Source organism: Puntigrus tetrazona, chromosome 5 (assembly GCF_018831695.1).
Source record: "Puntigrus tetrazona isolate hp1 chromosome 5, ASM1883169v1, whole genome shotgun sequence".
NCBI lineage: Eukaryota > Metazoa > Chordata > Actinopteri > Cypriniformes > Cyprinidae > Puntigrus > Puntigrus tetrazona.
In genome coordinates, this window is record NC_056703.1 from 24230316 (window position 1) to 24252932 (window position 22617).

The window sequence follows — 22617 nt, forward strand, 5'->3', positions numbered from 1 at the left end:
ATAGATACCGTAATAGTAAATTAACGCATTTTTATAATTTTATTAAAATTCATAGCTGACACACTTTCACAACAAAACATAACCAAGACCAAAATCGTAAGTTGGTGAAACTTTGTACTCATTTGTACCTCGGGGACTCTTTGAAAAGTACTGTTGACATAATGCACACATTCCAACAAAAAATCAGTCACACAGGTAGAACAAAACAAAAAGACTTCAGAACAGCTGAAAGAGAAAAAGATCAGAAAAGACGAGCAGCTGAGATAAATATTGGATAAAATCGTAAGCTACAATGTACTATATCACCAATCATTATTAACATTTCAGATCAAAACTTTGCTGAATTGTTCAGACGTTTAGTTTCAATTATACAATGTTAGTAACCCTGCAGAAGAAATTTTCATTTGAGCGGCTAAAGAAGTTATCGGTAGCTGTAGCTCTCATCGTCGTATTCTAACTCATCCTCCTGCTCGTCTCCCAGCTGCCCGTATCTGAATTTGCGATACACAGTGCCGTCCTGTCCCATGTACACAATATCTTCATCCTCATCATCTTCGTCGTCATCGTCCCTGTTCCCCTTCTGATCGCCGAGGTCCACCAGCTGTGACTCCCGGAACCGTCCGGAACTCGAGCTTGCTTGACCACCGTACGCGGAAGTGGACGATGATGTGCCTCTGTAGAAGCTGTCTCTGGCGCCACCGTTGCCCAGTTTTTCGTAGCCACGTGGGACGGCTGACTCAGGCATGGGGCGTTTGGAAAGAGAGCGCTTAATGAGGATGATCACAGCGATCAAGGCCAAAACAAGCAGGATGGAGGTGGTGACGAAGAGCGGCAGGTTTCCTGTGTACTCCTCTCCTTCGTGGTTACGGAAGGCAAAGTTAGTGCTGAGGACACACTCGCCTATCGTGGAAATAAAGGTTCGTTTTTAATGCCTCGCACAAAGAACAAAGACAGAATAGTTCACTAGTCCACCCAAAAAAAAAAAATCCAAGCCAGGGCTCATTAGAAAAAAAACCCATGATTTTCTGAAAAATATTACTGTGGTTTTTGCAAGTTTTGCGAAAAACATGTGCAGTTTTAAGCATTAATCTGAATTTTTAATATGAAGTTTTAATCACTAATCTGAATTTCTAAAAGGTTTATGTTCTCGCAGTTGAAAATGACTTCCTACAATAAGCACTACCATAAACTTTTAATACAACGCTTGGTTTCATGCAAAAGCCTAAAAAAGCCAATTAGTGTCTAATAACTAGTACTCTTTATTAAAATATCTACAAATTCATTAAACCGGCGCTTTAAGAGGTGTTCCCAAACGTAAGCTTCCCAAAGCAGTGTTATCAATCACCAGAGGTGTGTTTTTCCATTGATCTTATGTTGTCAATTATGTAACTGATCAACTTGTTAGTGCAGGTAATATTTTGAAAATGTTTAGTCACTTTTAACTCCAAATACCTCTGGTCTCGGTACAGTTACAGCACTCCTGCTGAACTGCGACTGTGTCTTCCTGTTTTTGATCGGTGCAGCAGGGCAGACAGCGCCCCTCTGTGGTCAGAATGAACTGGGCTGGGCAGATGGAGCAGTTATGATGCCCAGGACCTTTGCATTCTAAGCAGGACTCATCACATGACTCACACTTATAACCCTCTTCCTGTAGAGCGATCACAACAGATATCATGTGACAACATTTATGAAAAAAGGTTGATTAGGAAGTAAACATGCTTGAATAGACTTGAATACACGAACAGAAGTTTACCTCGGACTCAGCGTACTCTCCAGAGATACAGGGTGACTCGCAAACACCCTGCGTAAGTGTATAACCGGGATGACATGAATCACAGTCCTCAACACTCTTGCCTGTAAATTGAAATGACATTCAGTGGTTAATGGTCATAAATAGAAGTTGAAAGTGTTTTATAACTATACGCATATATTTCCACTTGAAAGTTGATTAAGAAAATAAATGGTAGGTCAATTTATAATCACCACTTGTCAAAATCTTTAGCAAATAATATACTTGAATGGTTGGAGCATGGTTTGTGCAAATTGAATGTAATATTTTTTGATACATGCTGTTAATTAAATGCAATTAGAACACCTTAAAAAGCACTTGAGTTGAAATTGCAACGTGTAAGAACTAAACGGTGCATTAACATTTTCAGAAACCCCCTTTAAAACTTGTATGCGATGTATTTATATATATTTCTTTTGTAAATTGCACATTTCAAATAATTAAGTTTAGCATTTAATATACATTTACTTGCTAAATATTGTAAAAATTAAATAACACATACAGCTAAAATCTAAAAGCCTACTTAAGTGTATTTAAGTATGAAAAACCTGTAAAACTTTAAATTAAGTGTAGCTACTTAATGTGCTAAGAAACATGAAGTCATGAAACTTTGGTTTCTTTACAAGTATACTTTAAGTATAATAAATTATTATATTATCTGCAAATACAATTTCTTAAATATTCTTTTAAGATTTACTTATAAAGAATTACTCTGAAAGCCATGATTGGTTTATCTCCTCAATACTTGAGTGAGCTCTTATCACATTATAGTCCTGCCTGTCCACTGTGTTCTCAAAACTCTGGCCATTTGATAATACCTAGAATATCAAAATCAACTGTGGGCGGCAGATCATTTTGCTATTTAGCACTTAAACTCCGGGACAGTCTCCCTAACACTATTCGGGAAGCAGACACACTCTGCCAGTTTAAATCTAGATTAAAGACACATCTATTTAACCTGGCTTACACATAGTACACTAATACGCTTCTATTAATCAAATCCATTAAAGGATTGTTATTAATTAGATCAGCTAGAATCTGGGAACACTCCCCTAAACACACAATGCACTCGTTACGTCATAAAAAGAATGGCATCTACACTAATATGTCTCTCTCTTATTTTCTTTCTCAGTTCGTTGATAGATCGATTGATTTGAAATACACTCCAAGTGTATATTCACAAGCTCAATGAAGTACAATCAAGCCTGTTTAATGACCCGACAAGCTTGTATAAAACATTGCATACGTTTAATTTCTGCCACACTGTACCTGTGCATGTTCTGCAGCTGGGGTTACAGGCTTCGCACGTTTTGTGGTGTGTATCATGATAGTACGTGTCAGGACAGTGAGACACACAGCGCCCCTGTTTCCTGATAAACAGCATCCCCTCTCTGCAGCTCACACACCCCTCGGCCCCGGCCTGAAGACACTCTCCACAGCTCTCATGACAACGCTCGCACGTCATAGAGACAGCTGAGGCGTAGTAACTGGAAACAGTTCAGTCACAATCATGTGAAAGCAGAAAATGCAATGCAATACCTATTAGAAATGAAGAAGCCAGTGCAGCGTGACCTAATACTGGCCCTAGGCGATATACTGCTTTTTTAGAATTAAGGCGACACCAGCCAAATGCCTCACTACTGGCACTGAAGTGTTGAAATTACCTAGAGCGGCATGTGTTCACACATTCCTTGACATCTCTGTAGAGGTGAGCTCTGCAGCTCAGGCACTCGTGGCTGTGCCGCCCCATGCAGTTAAGGCAGTTAGGATGACAGGGCTCACAGCGCTGTGCTTCCCCCCTGAAGTAATCATCTGGACACTGATTCAGACAGCTGCCATCTGTGGATCAAGTGGAAGCTTTGTTTACATTAAAGCCTATGAAATATTATTTGAGTCTCAGGGATTTCATTATAGTTGAACATGCACTATGGCAACATTTTTATAGATTTTAGTTAAGTTTAATCTCAGTATTATAGCATTATCATATCATTAATGCCATTATACAGACATTGTAAAAAAAGTGAATTTTGTACAGTGTATTTGGGGAAACAGGAATTACGTAATAAACAAGTGAACAATACTTTGTGTCTTTCTGTTATTGTGGCTAATAATAAATGGTTTTAGTTATAATAAATGATGAACAATTAAATTTAGGGTCAGTAATAGTTAAAAGTCTCTCTTATGCTCACTGCATTTATTTGATCAAAAGTACACTAAAACAATAATATTGGGGAACATTATTACACTTTTGTGTAATACAATTGTTCCTACTTTAAGAAAATATATATATATATATATATACATATATAAATATATATATTGGTCAATATATACTCACAATATCACAGAAATATATATGATAAAGTAATAATATATAAAATTCTATAAATGTCCTTCAATGAAAGTCAGACATTGTTTTTCAAAAATCAACAGAATTATTGTGCTCATGAAACAGACCTGGACAAAAATGATGGTCTAATAATATTTTGTTGCAACCTTTTGAGGCAATCACTGCAATCAAACGCTTCCTGTAACTGTCAATGAGACTTCTGCACCTCTCAGCAGGTATTTTGGCCCACTCCTCATGAGCAAACTGCTCCAGTTGTGTCCGGTTTGAAGGGTGCCTTTCCAGACTGCATGTTTCAGCTCCTTCCAAAGATGCTCAATAGGATTGAGGTCAGGGCTCATAGAAGGCCACTTTACAATAGTCCAATTTTTTCCTCTTAGCCATTCTTGGGTGTTTTTAGCGTGTGTTTTGGGTCATTGTCCTGTTGCAAGACCCATGACCTGCGACTGAGACCAAGCTTTTGACACTGGCTAGTACATTTCTCTCTAGAATTCCTTGATAGTCTTGAGATTTCATTGTACCCTGCACAGATTCAAGACACCCTGTGCCAGACGCAGCAAAGCAGCCCCAGAACATAACAGATCTCCTCCATGTTCCACAGTAGGGACAGTGTTCTTTTTCTTGATATGCTTCATTTTTTCGTCTGTGAACATACAGCTGATGTGCCTTGGCAAAAACTTCGATTTTGTCTCATCTGTCCACAGGACATTCTCCCAGAAGCTTTGTGGCTTGTCAACATGTAGTTTGGCATATTCCAGTCTTGCTTTTTTATGATTCGTTTTCAACAATGGTGTCCTCCTTGGTCGTCTCCATGTAGTCCACTTTGGCTCAAACAACGACGGATGGTGCGATCTGACACTGATGTTCCTTGAGCATGAAGTTCACCTTGAATCTCTTTAGAAGTCTTTCTAGGCTCTTTTGTTACCATTCGGATTATCCGTCTCTTAGATTTGTCATCAATTTTTCCTCCCTGTGCCACGTCCAGGAGGTTGGCTACAGTCCCATGGATCTTAAACTTCTGAATAATATGTGCAACTGTAGTCACAGGAACATCTAGTTGCTTGGAGATGGTCTTATAGCCTTTACCTTTAACATGCTTGTCTATAATTTTCTTTCTGATCTCTTGAGACAACTCTTTCCTTTGCTTCCTCTGGTCCATGTCGAGTGTGGTACTCACCATATCACCAAACAACACAGTGATTACCTGGAGCATATATATAGGCCCAATGGCTGATTACAAGGTTGTAGACACCTGTGATGCTAATTAGTGGACACACCTTGAATTAACATGTCCCTTTGGTCACATTATTTTCAGTGTTTTCTAGGGGTACCATCATTTTTGTCCATGCCTGTTTCGTGAGTTTATTTTTTAAATAATTCTGTTGAAGCATGGTTGAAAAACAATGTCTGACTTTCATTGGTTAACATTTATAGAATTTTATTTATTATTACTTTTGTCAGATAACAGTTATTTCTGTGACCATTGTGACTTTTTCTTTCATTGACCAAAGGGTACCAACAATTTTGTCCACGTCTCTATATATATATATATATATATATATATATATATATATATATATATATATATATATATATATATATGACAGTCCTTCAGGAATGATTCAAAAATAAGATTTTGTGCTCAACAAGAATTCTAATTAGTGTAAATGTTAAAAACAGTTGTGCTGCCTAATATTTTTGTAGAAATTGCGACACTTTTTTTCATGATTCTCTGATGGATAGAAAGTTCAAAAGAGCACTGTGTCCTTGCTGAATAAAAGTATTTCTCACTTGTCAGTATTTATATATTGCTGCTAATTCATTGAAAGATGAACATCTTCCATTCATAAAAGCTTTATCCGATGGCTTGAACATGGAAAATCTAGAAAATGCACTCGAAACATCTTCCACTTGTGAATCAAGAGCATATCAGGTTCCAATGACATGAACTCACTGAGCAGATAATGGTTCTGGTTACAGCTGAGGCACTGGTCCTGATGTGGGCCAGAGCACTCGTGGCAATACTTGTGACACAAGTGACATTCCCCATCCTGGTCGCTGTAGTGGCGTGAGGGACATGTGGTGGGTGTAGCACAGCGGCCGTGGGCATCCGTCGCCAGGCCCTCGGAGCAGCTAGTGCAGGACGTGTCGTGAGGACCAGAGCAGGTTAGACAGGAGCTATCGCAGGCTGCAAAACACCAGCAGAATAAGAAAAGACTTTTCATTAACATTATGTGATCTAGCTATTTTAACCCTGTCATTAATATGGATCACCTAACCGCGTCTGTAAAGCTAGTAGTCTCTACCCCAAGTGCTATGAATTTTTCTAGCGTCATGTAGTCTTACCCATGCACTCTCCCGACCTGCTTTCTCTGTAGGTACGTGCAGGGCAGGGGGCTAGACATGCTCCGTTGTGCAGTGTGTGGTCAGTGTCGGAACAGGAATCACAGTTGTTTGATTCGGGCCCATCACATAACTCACAGTCTGCGTGGCAACGTTCGCAAATGCCTTGATCCGTGTCCTCGAAAAACCCATCAGGACACACCACTACACACTGACCCGCATGCAGGAAGAAGTCTTCCTTGCACTCTGAAGTTAAATAACCAGAAGAATATAAAATAGGTCATATATTTAACAGCGAATGTGAGAACGCTAAAGACTGACAAGGTTAGAATTTCTAAATTACTTCAATATGTGTAACAGCACGTATTGCGTTTGTTTAATCACGTGACGTCATTTATACAGTTACTTAATTGGACATTCCAATAAAACTCATTTAGTTTGATTTCTAAAGATTAGTTATAGTTGTACCGGCACAGGTGTTTGTGTTCGACACACGGGTTTATTAGAAGATGATGTAGGATGGCCAAAGCAACATCGTTATACATTTCGTCAAGTCATGCATTCCTTGGAAATTGAACCCATGACCCGCCATGCTTCTGGTTCATGAAAACTGTGATGGATTTCAGTCTGACCTGTACAGAGTCCGTCCTCAGAGCAGATCAGGCAGCTCTCTGCACACTGCACACACTCCCCGTCCCTCACCGTGTGTCCAGGCGGACATCTCTCCACACACTCATGTTTGTGGAGCAGCAGCGTCTCTTCACAGCTCAGACAGTGTGTAGCGTTCTTCTCACAGGATGTACAACCAGATGCACAGCTCTTACACACCTGACCCACAGGATACCCTCTGAACACACATACACATGCCTATCATTTAATACAGTATACATTTTCAATATAGCTACTACAATTTTTTAATATTACGAAATCCATACTGGAATTTTATTAGTGGCGTTTCATTTTCAACCCTTAGAAGTTGAACAAAAAACCACGAATTACCAAATCCTCTATATTATCAACATTATCAAAACTTGCCCTACACGTAACGGCTATATTTGATTGATATATTGATGGTTTATCCTTAAACAACTGCTTTATTTGCTTAAAAAAATAATTAAAAACGCCCCCTTGTCGTGCAACTGCATTGCGTTAAATGTTTTACCCCCAAAATAAAAAGCAGAGCGTTTATAATAAAATTATGCATTTACACATTATCTTTATGTCTTATTATTGGAAAATATAGCTGATATTTATGCACTTTATTTTAAGGTGCCTATAATACAACCGATTAAAGCAACTTAGTAGTAGCCATTGTACTTACGTAAAAGAAAATGTACTAACCATGTAACTAAGTAATGGAGTTACTCTGTAATATAACACTGTGAAATAAAGTGTTACCAAATGTCATTTTGACTATTGAAGAATCAGCAACTGCATTCACTGCATATTTATGTTAAGTTGGGCCTAAAAACCTGATGTATGATAGTCAACCAAAAAAGACCAAAGGAAAACAGTATATCATTAGCTTTTTATTCCTCTGCGTCAGTGTCTGTGAATGGCTTACCTCGTGCACTTGCGTACACACTGGCCAGCCTGCAAATAAAGAGGGTTTTTACGAGCTGACTGGCAACGTGTGCAGAGCTGCTCATCCTGGCACAGGGCGCAACCCTGAGGGCAAGTCTCACAGTGCCCGCTCTCCTTGCTGCCAAAGCTGCCCGTTGAGCATCGTACCACACACATCTGATCTTCATTCAGATATCGACCTAGAAGACGGAGCGGTTAAAATGGAATGATCCATTTACATAACCCTCTATACAACCGACCAAAGATTTTTCGATCTTTCACATTCTTTATTATACCTTTGACACAGGTGTTGCACTGATTCTTGGTTTTCCCCCAGCAGGACTCACATGAAGAGTGGCAGGCCTCACATTCCCCATCATCTGACAGATATGATCAGGAGCAGTTATATCCAACAATTATTTCATATTTATTGGAGATTTATTGAAGTCATTTTGTGCTCCGTATGTATGCCAAACTAAAGCATTCTTATTGATACTATGAATATTCACTGTTAATCACAAGTTAATACTAGGATTTTTCAAAGCTAAGCACCTAAAAAAGCCTATTAATAATGAAATTAATTTTTTTATATAAGCACTGTGGTTAAAAAGGTTTTCGGCAGGATTCTGATCTTATTGAAGTCATGCAAATTACTCCAAAAGATCTTCAAATTTTCTCCTGAGAAAAAGGCAACAAATTAAGGCCTTCAGCATCAGCTTTTTCTGAAAATCACAGGCAGGTGTATTAAAACAGGTTGGAAATAAACTTGCCAGGGTTGTGAAGATCTGTGTGCAGTGCAGTCACGGAAACCTCAGCAATTATTTTAAACAATGTTGCTAAGAATGGGTAACAAATTTATTTCTGGATATTTCCAAAGAAAGCTATCCGTATGATAGTGACCCTATAGCAGTTCTCAAAAATGGATCAATACATGGATTTATTCTAAAATAAAGATTTATTCTCTTTCAAGACCTGCTCTATGCCATGACAGAAAGTTAACATACTCAGAGCTACGGAGAAGCGATCTCTAAATTTGATTATAGCTCTAAATAAATTTTTTAAAGGCGATCTAATTTTTCCCCCTCGACGTGTTGCTCTCACCAGTGAGGTATGTCTGGGCAGGGCAGACATCCTGTTCAGGCACACATGCTCCATTATCAAGCGTGAACCCATCGGCGCAGTCCTCGCAGTCACTCTCCTCCGGTCCACTGCATTTCCTGCAGTCTGAGTGACATTCCTCACACTCCTGAGAATCTTCATCACCGTAGAAGCCATCAGGACATTCTCGCACGCACTTCCCATCTGCAGGGAAATAAACATGAACAATCTTGTTCGACTGCGTCAAAAGATCATGCAAACTTTGAGTGTTTTGAAGTTCCAAGATTCATTAAGATGAATCAGTTTGTTTTACGTTTTGTTTATATGGTTGCCTCAGCAAATAAAGTAAAAAAAAAAGTATTGTTCTGATATGTAGATTGAAATACTAAAGCACAAAAACTTACTTATAATTGTATCTGTAGTATGTTACTTGATATTACATTTAAAGTTATTATATTTGGTCCCACTTTATATTAGATGGCCTTAACTATTAAGTACTTACATTTAAATTAATCATTTGATGCAATGCACTTATTGTATACAAACATGCTTTTACATTGTACTTAAATTAAAAATACCTAAATGTAGTTAAATCTGCTAAATCTAACATTACCCGTATTTGAGAAAAACATGCAATTGAGTCCTGAAACTTGACCCTTGACTCCTGAAACTTTACATTAAGCATACAATCGTGTATTCTTTTAATGGTAATGAAATATGTAACAGGACTAACAGCACTTTTGTATGTAGTTACAGAAATATTACAGCTGTAGATAATATGTAGTAATATGATAATATGTAGATAATATGTACCAATGTGTACTTGGTTACATGCTATGTACGCATCTAGTTACTATGTACACAGGTAGTAGGGCCACTTAGCATGAAGTGGGACCAAAGAACCTTTTTTTTGAAGGTTTCATGGATATTCAGGATTCTCCATGGGACCTCTGATGCCAGGTTTAGTGGGCCCTGGCCGCTTGTTTGAAAGACATCCGATGGAACCTTTCAAATCATTTGTATAAAAGCATCTACCAAATGCATAACTTTAAATGTCCAACCTGACAGCAAGAGGTCAGATTCACACCAGTAGCACTCGTCTTCATCACAGCTGACACAGTCATGCTCACAGGACACACAGCTCATGGTCTCCTCCACTGGGTACGTCTTTGCAGGGCAGTGCTTATAGCAGCCCTCTTCAAACCTGTGCAAAAAAAAAAAGCATTTCTGTCACTTCTCAGAGTTGCACACGTCTGTAAATGAACTTTACATGATGAGTGTTTGTTCTGTCTTTCCCGCATACATTTCAGCAGATAGTTGATTTAAATGTTGCTTACTTGTAATATCCATCAATGCATGACAGGCAGTGTTTGGGATTATCTGCAAAGTGAAAGAAAGGTAAATTATGTAGAAATATCTGTCTGGTCAACTCAGTACAGTTCATGGTGAAATGCAAAGTCAAAATATATCTTTACATCCATCTGGGATGTTATAAAACTTAGATTCACTAAAGAAATATAGTTGAAAGTCCAAAGTACTCAAACATCAGCCATGTGCTCCAGTACAAAACTAACTCCATGTGTGAGCAATAGCAATGGTATAACTGTCCTGGATAAAGCACAGAGCAGATATAATGCTGAACTTACAAAGAACACACTTGTTACAGCCCTCTTCACACGACATGCAGTCATCATATTCTGGGTCTTCTACCTCCCCTAACACACACACACACACACACACACACACACACACACATTAATTACATACATTGATGCTTGTCCTGGCAGTGCAAAATATTCATATATATATATATCAATAAAACAAGCGACACATGAATTGCACAGGAAGATAAAGTCAGACCTTCACCACACTCCAGTTTATTACAGACTCCGTCGTTGAGGTAGAAGGAGTCCTCACACCTGATGCAGTGTGTGGCTGAAGAACAGAGTTTGCAGTGTGAGGGACACGGCTCACATGCTTTCAGAGCGGTGTGAAAATGAGCTTGAGGACAAACTTCCACACATTCCCCGCGGTAGAGGTACCGGTCCACCCCAAACTTGTCTACAATACACACAAACAAAACACATGATATACACAGAATTACTATATATATGTACACACAGGGATACAAACTGTTAGATGGTGGGACAATTCTGATTTTCATTATGTGGCTTGAAGACGTTTTATCTTCCAAGCCAATGATAACTTAGAATACAGGCTAATATCATATTTGCGATTAGATGCGAGTTAGTAACGTTGGATTGGATTTCATTTTTGATTTTATTTGCTTTCCACTAAACAAATTTGAGACTACTATAATATAAAGCCCATTTTACTTTCCAAGCTTTCTTGCCGGACACTGGATGGAGCTCTTATAAATTAGGATAGGATAGTGGCACATGCTAATTTAGTTGTTAATAGGGCAACAGCCAGTTGAACGCATTAAAGGAATGAATCCTGACCTGTATCACAGTTAGTACAGTTAGCAGGACCGGCATCATCGCACTGGGCACAAGTGTGGTCACAGAGGTGACACTGTCCACCAGAGGGATACCTCCCGTTTGAGCAGCTCACCACACATCCACCCTCATCCAGCCAACTACAAAACACAATGAAATTATTGAGCAAAAACACAAGATTTTACCGTTTTTGAAATTAGTCTTTTTATTTGATCAAAAAAGCAGTAATACTGTTCATTACTGAAAAAAAGTATTTTGCTATATTGAAAAATGTCACTTATTACTGTAATGGCAAAACAGCACGTGATCACCTAATATGCTGATTTGCTGCTCAATTATTTTAATTATTGTTGGTACTCAATTATTAAGATGATTAAAAATGCTGCATGATATAAGTAATTGTTATAGTTTCTTACTGTGTGTTAGAGCAGCTGAGACAATCCACACTCGTTGGACCTTTACATTTATGACAGGACTCATCACATGACTGACACTCTCCACTCTCATCCTGATATTCCCCTTTGAACACAAACATAAATACATTACAATTATATCTGAACTTTTATAATAGTTAACACGCACAGTTAACATACACTGTACACCTGGACGCCTTAAAATAGAGTATAACCCTGAAACGTCACAACAACTGCTTAATATGATCTGGTATTATATTCCAGAGCTTACCATCAGCACAGTTGTGGCTGAGAACACACACACCGTCTAGAAGTGTGTGTCCATCTACACACTCACTGCAGTTTTCTTTATCTGGCCCAACACAAGCCAGACAGCTTGCATCACACCTGCACATACACACACATCATAAGAATCATAAAATAGGTAGAAAATGATGATAAATGCTGAAAGGATGAGAGGTTGCGGCACACACCTTTTACAGGTGCTCTGAGCGTCTGTGCTATCAGAATTAGCTTGTGCAGCGAAGAAACCTTGACTGCAGGAGGACACACATCTCCAGTTCTCCATCAGGTAGCCTTCAGCGCAGCGATTGCATGACTCTAGACCCGCAGCTGTAGAAGAAAACAGGGTCCTATCACATCTACACAATGGCAAACTCAGCTAAAGATGCAAAATGTCACAGTCACAACATCCTGCACAGGAATTTGATCACGATTCTGAACCAAATCATAATGATCATGTGCATATTGTACACTGTAATTACTTGATTGTTGAATATTTGATACTTGAATTATTGCTTGATAGTCCTATGTTATATTTAAACTAAAAAAGTTCGCCACACTGTTTCGTGCAGATTACAGAATAAAACAAGAGATCAGAGACAGTAGAAAAACAGCTTTTAAAAGGTACAGTAATAGTGTGTTATCAATAAAAATGCTCATAAACAGCAGTTGTTATATTATTATCACTTGAACAAACAGTATTTGATACATTATAACAAGCATAGGGTTAGCAGCATTTAGACATTAAGTATGAAAATCATCACATCATGTACAACATTGTTACTTAATGTTCATTGAAATAATTAAATGTGCCATGGATATTTTAATATTAAGTACATATGATTTATTTTTTCAAAGAGTTCCAATGAAGACTTGCTAAAATGTAACAATAATGCTACTTAATTAAGTTTTATTTATTTACTTATTTATTTCCCATAAGAAACTACAATTAAATAATATATTATTCTATAGATTTAAATAATATATTAGTCTGCGAAGCTTTTGAATATTCTTGTGGACAATGTCGGAGAGACTTAAAAGTAAAAAGATTGAAAATCAGTGCTCTAGGGTTGGACTTAATACATTTGGTGGGATGTCACTGATAGTGTATTGACTGTACCAGCACATGTAGCACAGGCTGGGTGGCAGGGCTCACATGAGTCCTCCGGCTCACTGTAGAAACGGCCCACCTCACAACTCTTCTGACATCTGTTCCCCACCAGACTGAAAGAGAGAGTCACGTCTTACTACAATGCCTACATTTTGCCATGGAATTCAAATATGTCTTTTTTAAATCTCTTACCTTGTGCCGTCAGAGCAGTCTGTGCAAATTGAGGCAGAGGTGCATTTCGTACAGGATTCAATATTACACTTCCTACACACGTTTTCTTCTGCGTACCAAAAACAACACAAAAATATATGTTATAATATATGTTATAATTATATACAAACATATATCAAATACATATTAACTAAAAGGGGTTCATTGAACTGAAGAGCTGTATAAAGAACATTTATATTTAGAAGTGTTTCTGTAACTGGCTTGTTTTGGCAGCATCACTCTTACCGTGGTAAAGATAATAGCCATCCTCACAGTTGGTCACACAGTTGTTTTTTTCCTCGTTCAGATGATATCCAGATTTGCAGGCTGTGCACTGATCGCTGCGACTGCCCAAACATGACTTGCAGGAGGAGTAACACTTTTTACACCTCTTCTTATCACCCCAGTATCCGCTCGGACACTCAGACACACAGGTCCTGAAAAAATGAGCAGGTGTATTATTATATAAAACCTTCTGAGAGAGAGAGAGAGAGAGAGAGAGAGAGAGAGAGAGAGAGGAAACTTTCCTACCTTGTGTTATTTTTGAACTTTAGGAAAAAGTGCAAGCATGAAACACACTGATGAGGTCCAGGTCCTTCACAACCATCCTCACTGCATTCTGGGTCACAAGAGCCTTACGTTGAAGAGAGGTAAAATTAAAAGGTATTCCCATTTACAAATTAATTAGATATTTAAAATAGCCCCAATACGTGTCCTTGTGACCAAGAATATTTTATAATAACTTTACATGCACTAATTACAGAACAATACTGACTTACATATGTACTATACAAAACCATCTTGTGACCCAGTTAATAAAAAGTCTTTGAAATGTGGCTTAAATGGCTTTTGCTTACCATACAGTATCCACTGTACATTATATACAATATAATATATATATATATATATATATAACTTACCTTTTTTAAGTATTTATTTAAGTGATATTACGTACATCTGTTTAGCTTATAAAGGTAAATCACCATTGTACTCTGTGATGTCATCTTCAGACAGCAGCTGGGCAGAGCGGGGTTGTTCATGTCGAACGTATGGATGTGTGGATGTTCCATAAAGCACCAGGGACCATTCTACCAGTTTTCCTAACAGCAAAGACGGAAAAATATTTTACTATGCATTTTATGGCATGTGTATCTTAATTTGTAAATATACCGTGGGCGTTAAATGGTGTAACATGGATATCGTAATCATATATATCACCACTGCCCAAAACAAAACAAACAAAAAAAAGCATAAAAGCGAAACAGATTTTGTCATTGTAGTAAATTCTACTGCACCATTTGGAAAAGGTCTTGTATAGCACCTTTAAAGATATAGCACTTAAAGTTGTTCTCCTTTGATTATTTTCAAGCTAATAAACCACTTTGTAGGGTAGCACTATTTTTGTTGTGGACACCTTGTAATCGGCTGTTTCTCCGTGGAGATGGAGAGTCTCTGATGTCCAGGATCCAGTCTCCTGCTGCTCTTTCACCCCAGCAGTGAGTCGTCATGAATTCCCACTTAAGGAATCCCTCATTGGAGTGGTCGTTCGGTCTGAAACGAAAAGGCATGGGAATAACTGAGGCAAGTTAAACCCAAATAATCTGTGAGAAAAAATGTGCATCAAGTTTTTGATATTTATATGGCCAGGAAAGATGAAACTGTAAGGTCAATCAAAGAAATCTTCACAACAGGATAACAGACAAAGTGTGCATACAGTAAATAATATGTACTGTATGTCTTAGTAAGATGATTTATGTAGATTTTATGGTTTAGAAATGTACAAATAAACATACATCAGAAGTCATATCTACCATATCTGATACTCGTTTTAACAATAATGCATTTACAATCAGGTGAACGTAAGTTGCATCGGTTCAGTAAGTGTTCATCTTGAATCCAATGTTTTACCAAAACATTTACTTCATAAAAATCCATGACAATTTCACCGTAAAAAGTCATATTAACCGTGAGCTGAAGGTGGACACTTTTAAGGTATTTTACCTGCTAATCAAATAATAATTTAAAAGCCTCTTGAATGCAATCAAACATGATGTAGTAGGCTTTGAAGACTGAATCATATACTGTTTTTCAATAAATACAATTATTATTTGAATTCCAGCCCATCAGAAGTGGTTCAGTAAATTTGTACCTGTTTGTGAGAAGCTGAGATCTGGTTCCAGTGGGCGAGGTCAGTGTGATTGACAGGTCTCCACGGTGAGGATGTGTGATTGTGACGCGTACAACCACATGCTCCAGATAAAGCACCCGCTGCAGACGATGAGAAGAGCAGCCTGAGGACTTGATCACTGACCTCAACACCCTCTCTGGACTGATGATCCTAAAATACATAAATGCAGACAATATGATATTCTCTGACATATGGAGGACCATGTAAATATGGTGTGGTATAACATATTATATGTGTATAATCCATGGTACCACCACGGTACTGATAAAACAAGGGTTTTAGGCAAACAGTTACCTGGCAGTCTGGACTATGTTTTCCTCACACACGTGTTGAGAAGGCACCTGCTTCCAGGTCTCTGCTTCCTTCACCATGGCTTCAGCATCCATCAAACCAAACCCATAAAGGTGACTAACTGTGCAACAGGCAACGATGAAACCATTACATACTGCTAATAATAGCATGCTTAATTTCCCATGCTACTGAATATTCAGTTATTAATAATTGCATAAAATCATGTACTATGTATATAATACTAAAAGTATGTGTATTCTAAAAGTATGCTGTGGAGATCCTGTTAGCTTTAAGCACACCATCTATTCCCAAAACTATACTTTTCTCGAAGGACATTGTACTTTCATGCTTTGTTGGTATGATTAGATTTTAGGCTAAATTAAATTTTAATACTCATTTTACCATCATATCCAGCTCCATTACTCTGCCAGTCTGAAGCACTCAGGTGACCACGGCGTGAAGTTTTGACCACAATGTGCTGAACGTCTCTCCAGGTCAGAGCTGGACTGAGCATAAAAGCAAACAAACAAAGAATTTAGTTTATTCAAGACACGCTCAACGTGCTAAATATTTTTTCTTGCAGTGTAATTGACTCTGTGACTCTGAGACCTGTAAGCTAAACTTAGATCCCATGAGCAAAGCTCTGACTAAATCTGAAACAATGTGAAGTTTTGCAATGAGGTGATCCAAGATTAGTTTTTTACTCTTGCCAGTTGGCAGAACGCTAGGCCTGCCAGATCACCAGATGCGATTTGACCACAAAGCACTTGCCAGAACACATTTAACAGAAAGAGTACCAATAAACCATAACTTTTGCTTACTTCGCCTCCAGTGTGAGAGCGATGATTCCTGCAGCCATGGGGGCTGATGCTGAAGTGCCTGAGTGCTCATCAGTGCAACGCTGTCTCAAATCTGTTGTCAACTGAAAACACACGAATGGAGCCGGTGAGAAAAAACCCAACAATTTCTGACAGAGAATCAAACAAACACACACTGTGTGACTCACAACGCCTAGACTGTGACTGTCTCCACTGCTGTAAGTTGTGGCCAGAGTAGAGGAGCATTCCTCCAGGTACCACGGCTTTCTGCCACTCTGAGTGGTGCTGCCTACTGAGATGGTGTAAATGCTGTTGGTGTAACCGTCACATGAACAGTGGTCTTGACTCTGCCCACCATTTCCTGATGCCCACACAAAGATGGAGCCACGGCCCTTTCTGCCCTGAGAAGCAAAAGTAGGATGCATGGATGATTACTGTTTACTTAAAACTCCAGTGGGCCAAAGTTACATGTAGGTTTATGTGCAACAGAAAAGTCCAAAAATTAAAAAAGTACTTTATTACTTTCCACAACTTGTCCAGTGTAGTCTAGTATTGGTTTTGGATCTTGTAAAGTCTGGTCTTGGCTGAAACTGCCCTACAGTGTACATCATAGACACACAAGCACACACTAACTTTGCGGATGCCAGTTTCCAGAGTCAGCCTTGCAAGGGGTCCGGGGCCATCTACTGTTCTGCCGTCATCGTCTGGACCCCAGCTTGAGCTGTAGATGTCAATATACTGCTGTTTCAGACTGAGGGATTGGGCCTCCACCATATCAGTCATATCACCGTCCAGCATGCGCACACCTGCATGTGCAGAGAACCGAAATTAGGAAACACAGCTATAAAAATATCTATAATATTACATATTGCTCACAGTACGGTTTATTGTTGCATGAAGCATAGCAACAGGCGGTATAGCAAACATAACCATAGAGACATGTGTATGATAACATAAGTTCTCACCACCAATTTTTGCATTGTAGGCAATTCCAACAATGCAGAGGGAATTGTTTGCAGAGGCAGCCACCACACCAGCACACCTTGTCCCGTGTCTTTAGTGAAATCACAAAGAAAAGACGACCTCAAATATCTCTGGATCATTTAATTTTAAACTAAATTTAAAAACCAAAATATATAGAGTGAGTGAAAAGGAACTGACTTATTTTCATTGGTTGCATCATAACGTGGTGTTGGATCAGGATCATTGCCGTTAACATCATAGCTGGCTCGTGGGTCCTTAGAAAGATAGGGAAAGACATTCAATTCTGTCATAATTTCCATTCTCTACTTCCTCCAAACCTGTAAGGGTTTCTTGCTTCTGATGAACACAAAAGACAAACAGTTCCATTGACCGTAGCCATTTAACTGTTTGGTTACCAACATACTTCAAGTATTTTCTTTTGTGTTCAAAAGCTGAAAATCAACTGTACAGGTGTGGAACAAGGTGAGGTTGAATAAATCATGAGGTCATTTTCATTTTAGGGTAAACTTTCCTATTAATAATGACTGTATAGACAACATATTAATAGACCTTCATATTTGTCATATCTAACTCACAATTTTATATCTATAAAAAACATTGTTTTATAAACTTACATAGTTCTGTTTTAGATCTGGATGCTGTCTTTCTATACCATCATCCAGAATGGAAACAACCACCCCTTTCCCAGTGTAGCCCCTGCGCCAGGCGGCCTGAATGTTCATGTCGGTCAAGCAGTTGTGGTCACAGTGCTGTGGAACAGAAGGCAAATATAATACTTTCTGTGCGTTTTAGTAACTACAATATATCCTTGACATTTGCAAGGGATATTTGAGCATGAAATGGAAATAATTTGGTTAATTTAATAGCGTCTTCCAACTGAATATAATTTCAGACAGTAATGCATTGCATACTAACAATATACCACATGCTGTCCCATTTAGGGTCATTGAAGCTGGCGGCTTGGGTTTGGTCCATCGTGTCTGTTCTTTTTACTCTCTTCTGAATCATCTGTTGCTGGATCCACTTCACCTTTAGTATTAGAACATATTTGTGATGTGCTGCTGAATACATAACATGCTTCACAGACCACAGTGAATTAAATGAAATATTCATTAAGAGCAATTATCAATGTCTCATTTAGTTTTTGGCAAGTTTAAGGAAGCATCCGGGTGGTTTGGTGGACCGTCTTAATCTGTTTTGGTAAGTGTGTGTGGTGTTTATAGGCTGGTGTAGTCTAACTTATTAACTATTCAGTGGCGTCTCATTGACTGAAGGTATATGATCCTTGTACCTTGGTCTCTGTGGTGATGAGACTGTGCTTTCCTCTGCTTTTAATGGTGGACCGTTTGATGATTCCACTGTGCTGGAACTGGTAATGGTCCACTAGCCCACCGATCTATCAGCACAAGGGGAAGAAGATTGTGTTTATATGTACAGCTGCTGCTGAAGTGTGACTGACGGGGATATAAATGATGTATTAATCTCTGACGTATGCCTTTGAAACAACAAAGGGGTTATTCTACACCGCTGATAGACTTACCATCAGAGGCAACCTGAGCTATCACTGCACGATTCAGCTGAGCTTAAACTTTGGCTGCTGATTACTCTTTGACACCCTGTGCCTTGACATTATGATGTTGGCCGAAGCCAAACCAGATTTAACCGGAACTAAACAGCCCTGCCGTGGATGGCAGTTACACATTTCATTTGACTGAGTAGAGGAAGTCAGCAGCTTACATGTTACCAAAGACAACATGTGTGCAATTAGACAAAGCTGAATGAACCAATCAAACCGGAATTCAATCTGGACATAGTTTTGTATTAAACATATTATGTATTTAAGAGAAGTCTCTTTAAGAGAGCCTTCCGTTGCTGCATTGTTAAACTGGTTTAAAAAACTTTTTAACAACATCAGTCTAGACTCCATACATCATAATGACAATGCAAAAATATAATTGTCACAAAATAAAAAAAAGCTGAAACAAGTACTTTGCATAAGTGTTCATACCCTTAACTCAGTTCTCAGCTGAAGTCATTTTGGGTACAATGCGGCAAACTTTACACATCAGCATCATTTTGCCATTATCTGCCATTCATCTTCACCTCACATGTTAATTTCTCAAGCTTTGTCAGGTTGGATTGAGGTAAAACACACATTTTCAGGTTTCTACAGAAATATTTGATTGGGTTTAAGCATGTCTACTCAAGGACATTCATAGAGTTGGGCATTGAGCTTTTCTTATCAGTCCCTAAGTCCCTGACCCCACAGCATGAGGCTGCTACCGGCACACGTTACTTTTGCCACTGTACCCTGCAGGCGATGAGAAGAGCTGGTTTCTTTTAAAAATTATGCTTGGAATTGAGGTTCTCCAGAGCAGAGAATCTTGTTAGCATTGCAGGGGCCCTTTAGGTGCTTTTTTCATGTACCTTAACTGAAGAGAGGATTGAGTCTTGCCACATCGCCATAAAGCCCAGAGCCCAGATGGTTATCCGTCGGTAAATTTCCTTTTATATCCACATATGATCATGGAACTCAACTAGAGTGACCATTAAGTTTTCTTTTAGATCTTTCATTAAGTGTGGGAGAGGGATAGCTGGTGCTGACCTCCAGGTGAGGATGGTTAGTCAAATGAACAGTGGTTGCTGTGATGTACAGTGAGTTTGGCTTAATACACAGCTTTTTTCTCCCTCTTAAACCTTTTCATACAGGGTGATTTATCGACAGTGTTTCTACCAGGAGGAAGTGGAGAAGTGGGGCAGGAAGGATTTACAGTTGCGGTACCTCCTATGGGCTGACGGATGTGTCTGAGCACTAAATAATTGCATTTCCTCTGTATCTAGAGTTTGGTTGTGAGATCAAGCACCAAGAACTGGTAACTGTTTTTTACTACAGTTAAACACTGAGAAGAGTTCGTACTTTTATAGATTTTATTAATGACATGTAGTTTTAATAGTGTTTTAATGGTGATGGTCCATGTTAGGACAATAACGTTGTAAATCTTTTGCTATATCAAGTTTGATTATTTGAAGTATTCAGATGATGAGAGGCTCCTCCTGCCTTTACTAGGAGGTGGCGTAGTCGACTCTTTCCACCGACACATAAGACATGTGTGCCTTCTCACCCAAATCATACCCCTTTTAATTAAATTAGCCAAAGGTTAACTTTACTCAAGTTCCTTCAAGTGTAGAAACACTTGATTTTAGCTGTTTTAAATTCCAGCTGTTCCTGATGGGGGTGTTTATTTTTAACACATTTTCAAAGATTTTTTTTTTAATTATTATTTATTTAGTTAGTTTAGGTCACTCTGATAAATAGAAAGTTTAAAAGCAAAGCATTTCTCTGAAAAATAACCTTTTTGTAACTTTAAAAAAATATTTTTACTGTCATTTTTGATTAAGTTAATGTGCCTTTGCTGAATAAAAATATGAATCCAAAAAAATATTACTGTAAAAACATACAAATGAAAACAAGTATATATAAATACATAAAGGTATTACTGAATTCAAACCTTTTTTAAACACAGTTTTACATTGTGGCTCAAATGTACAGTAATTGCATAATTGAGATGGAGTCTTATATATGCAAACCTTTGTTCCTTTTTATCTATTCTAAATCTCAAATATTAAACGAAGGTAAAAATCACATGTAAAATGTATTTGCACTGTAATTTCCTTACTTATTTTCTCTTTTAAGAGACAAAAGAAAGTGTGCTTGTTGGTTAACTAACTGAAGAAGGGTATAAGATGCCATGGAGGTTAGGAGCTCGTCTTGCATGGTTAAACACATTTATTATACAAGAGCCAGTGACCCAGAGACGTGGGCTCAGTAAGAACGAAAGCCTAATTTGAAAGAAAATAAATTCTAGGAGGACTAGTTTGTGTTTGTAAAAATTAGTTTTATCCTAGCAGTAATTGGAACTGGTGAAACATCATCTACCACTTATTGTCATGTTTTTTAAAGTACTGTCCGACCATCACTGCATCATAATAATTAAACATTGTCAGTTACAATTTTGGGAGAACACAAAAGCATACTACCTATTTTAAAGACACACATTTTAAATAATCAATTTAAAGTTTAAAATATTTGACGCTTCCCAGTTAATATTGTAAAAAGTAAAACTATTCAACTGTTATCAGATGTTACCAAACAAAACCGGCGATACATTTCCGCAAAGTACTTACCTGGCCCATGTTCACAAATCCATACTTTCCCGCAATAAGATCAGCAGCATCAGGACCTCCAGTTATTTTAACCGCCCAGCGGTTTGTGTAGGTTTTTGTCTGGACAAAACGAATTCCAATTCCAAGTAAAAATACATATGGAAAAAGTGCTGTTGGAGACATCTTTAGATGGTTATGCTCTCTGCCTCACGCAGAAATTTTGGTCTGATGAAACTCCTCATTGAAAAGTTTTCATTACAAGGTGACTGGACATTTCCTACAACAGACTGGACTGTCAAATGATTGTAAAAAAAATGTTCCTTAAGGACCTAGTTGGACTGCGTGAGCTCTACTCAACTGTGATGGCTCTGTTGCATCTGTTGCCTGTGGCACATGTTCTCCAATTACAGTCCTATCAGTTTCTACAGGTGCACTGTGTGCTCGTACAGCAAACAAGAACCACTGGGAACACTGGATAATAGGCCTAATGTTCATTATTATACTAAACAGCAGCATTAGATCATAATGTGCTTTTTAAAAGGATTTGCTTGCTGCAT

The 22617-nt window shown here is 38.3% G+C and overlaps 1 protein-coding gene across 1 annotated transcript; it reads right to left on the reverse strand.

Annotated features, from left to right (window-relative positions):
• Positions 1 to 30: 30 nt before the first annotated feature.
• On the reverse strand, positions 31 to 22316 carry pcsk5a (proprotein convertase subtilisin/kexin type 5a). The gene is made up of 37 exons (XM_043239461.1): positions 22082 to 22316; positions 19188 to 19292; positions 18812 to 18925; positions 18511 to 18645; positions 18074 to 18150; positions 17878 to 17966; positions 17546 to 17718; positions 17101 to 17313; positions 16916 to 17016; positions 16497 to 16600; positions 16098 to 16215; positions 15765 to 15953; positions 15030 to 15166; positions 14599 to 14715; positions 14147 to 14249; positions 13862 to 14052; positions 13598 to 13685; positions 13415 to 13518; positions 12486 to 12624; positions 12284 to 12399; positions 12016 to 12118; positions 11603 to 11739; positions 11001 to 11201; positions 10787 to 10855; positions 10478 to 10520; positions 10202 to 10344; positions 9144 to 9344; positions 8339 to 8422; positions 8044 to 8242; positions 7112 to 7326; positions 6483 to 6725; positions 6091 to 6324; positions 3454 to 3628; positions 3059 to 3276; positions 1754 to 1854; positions 1453 to 1648; positions 31 to 900 (listed from the first exon to the last, which is right to left on the reverse strand). The coding sequence occupies exons 1-37, from the start codon at positions 22241 to 22243 to the stop codon at positions 422 to 424; spliced, it is 5616 nt and encodes a 1871-aa protein (XP_043095396.1). The 5' UTR covers positions 22244 to 22316; the 3' UTR covers positions 31 to 421.
• Positions 22317 to 22617: the final 301 nt, after the last annotated feature.

Excerpts from the sequence above, each read along its gene's own strand:
- pcsk5a (XM_043239461.1), bottom strand. The coding sequence starts at position 22,243 with ATGTCTCCAACAGCACTTTTTCCATATGTATTTTTACTTGGAATTGGA. Across the intron at positions 19,293-22,081 it reads GATTTGTGAACATGGGCCAG|ATCGGTGGGCTAGTGGACCA; the intron begins GTAAGTACTTTG and ends TTGTGCTGATAG. Across the intron at positions 17,017-17,100 it reads ACAGTCACAGTCTAGGCGTT|TTGACAACAGATTTGAGACA; the intron begins GTGAGTCACACA and ends GTGTGTTTTCAG.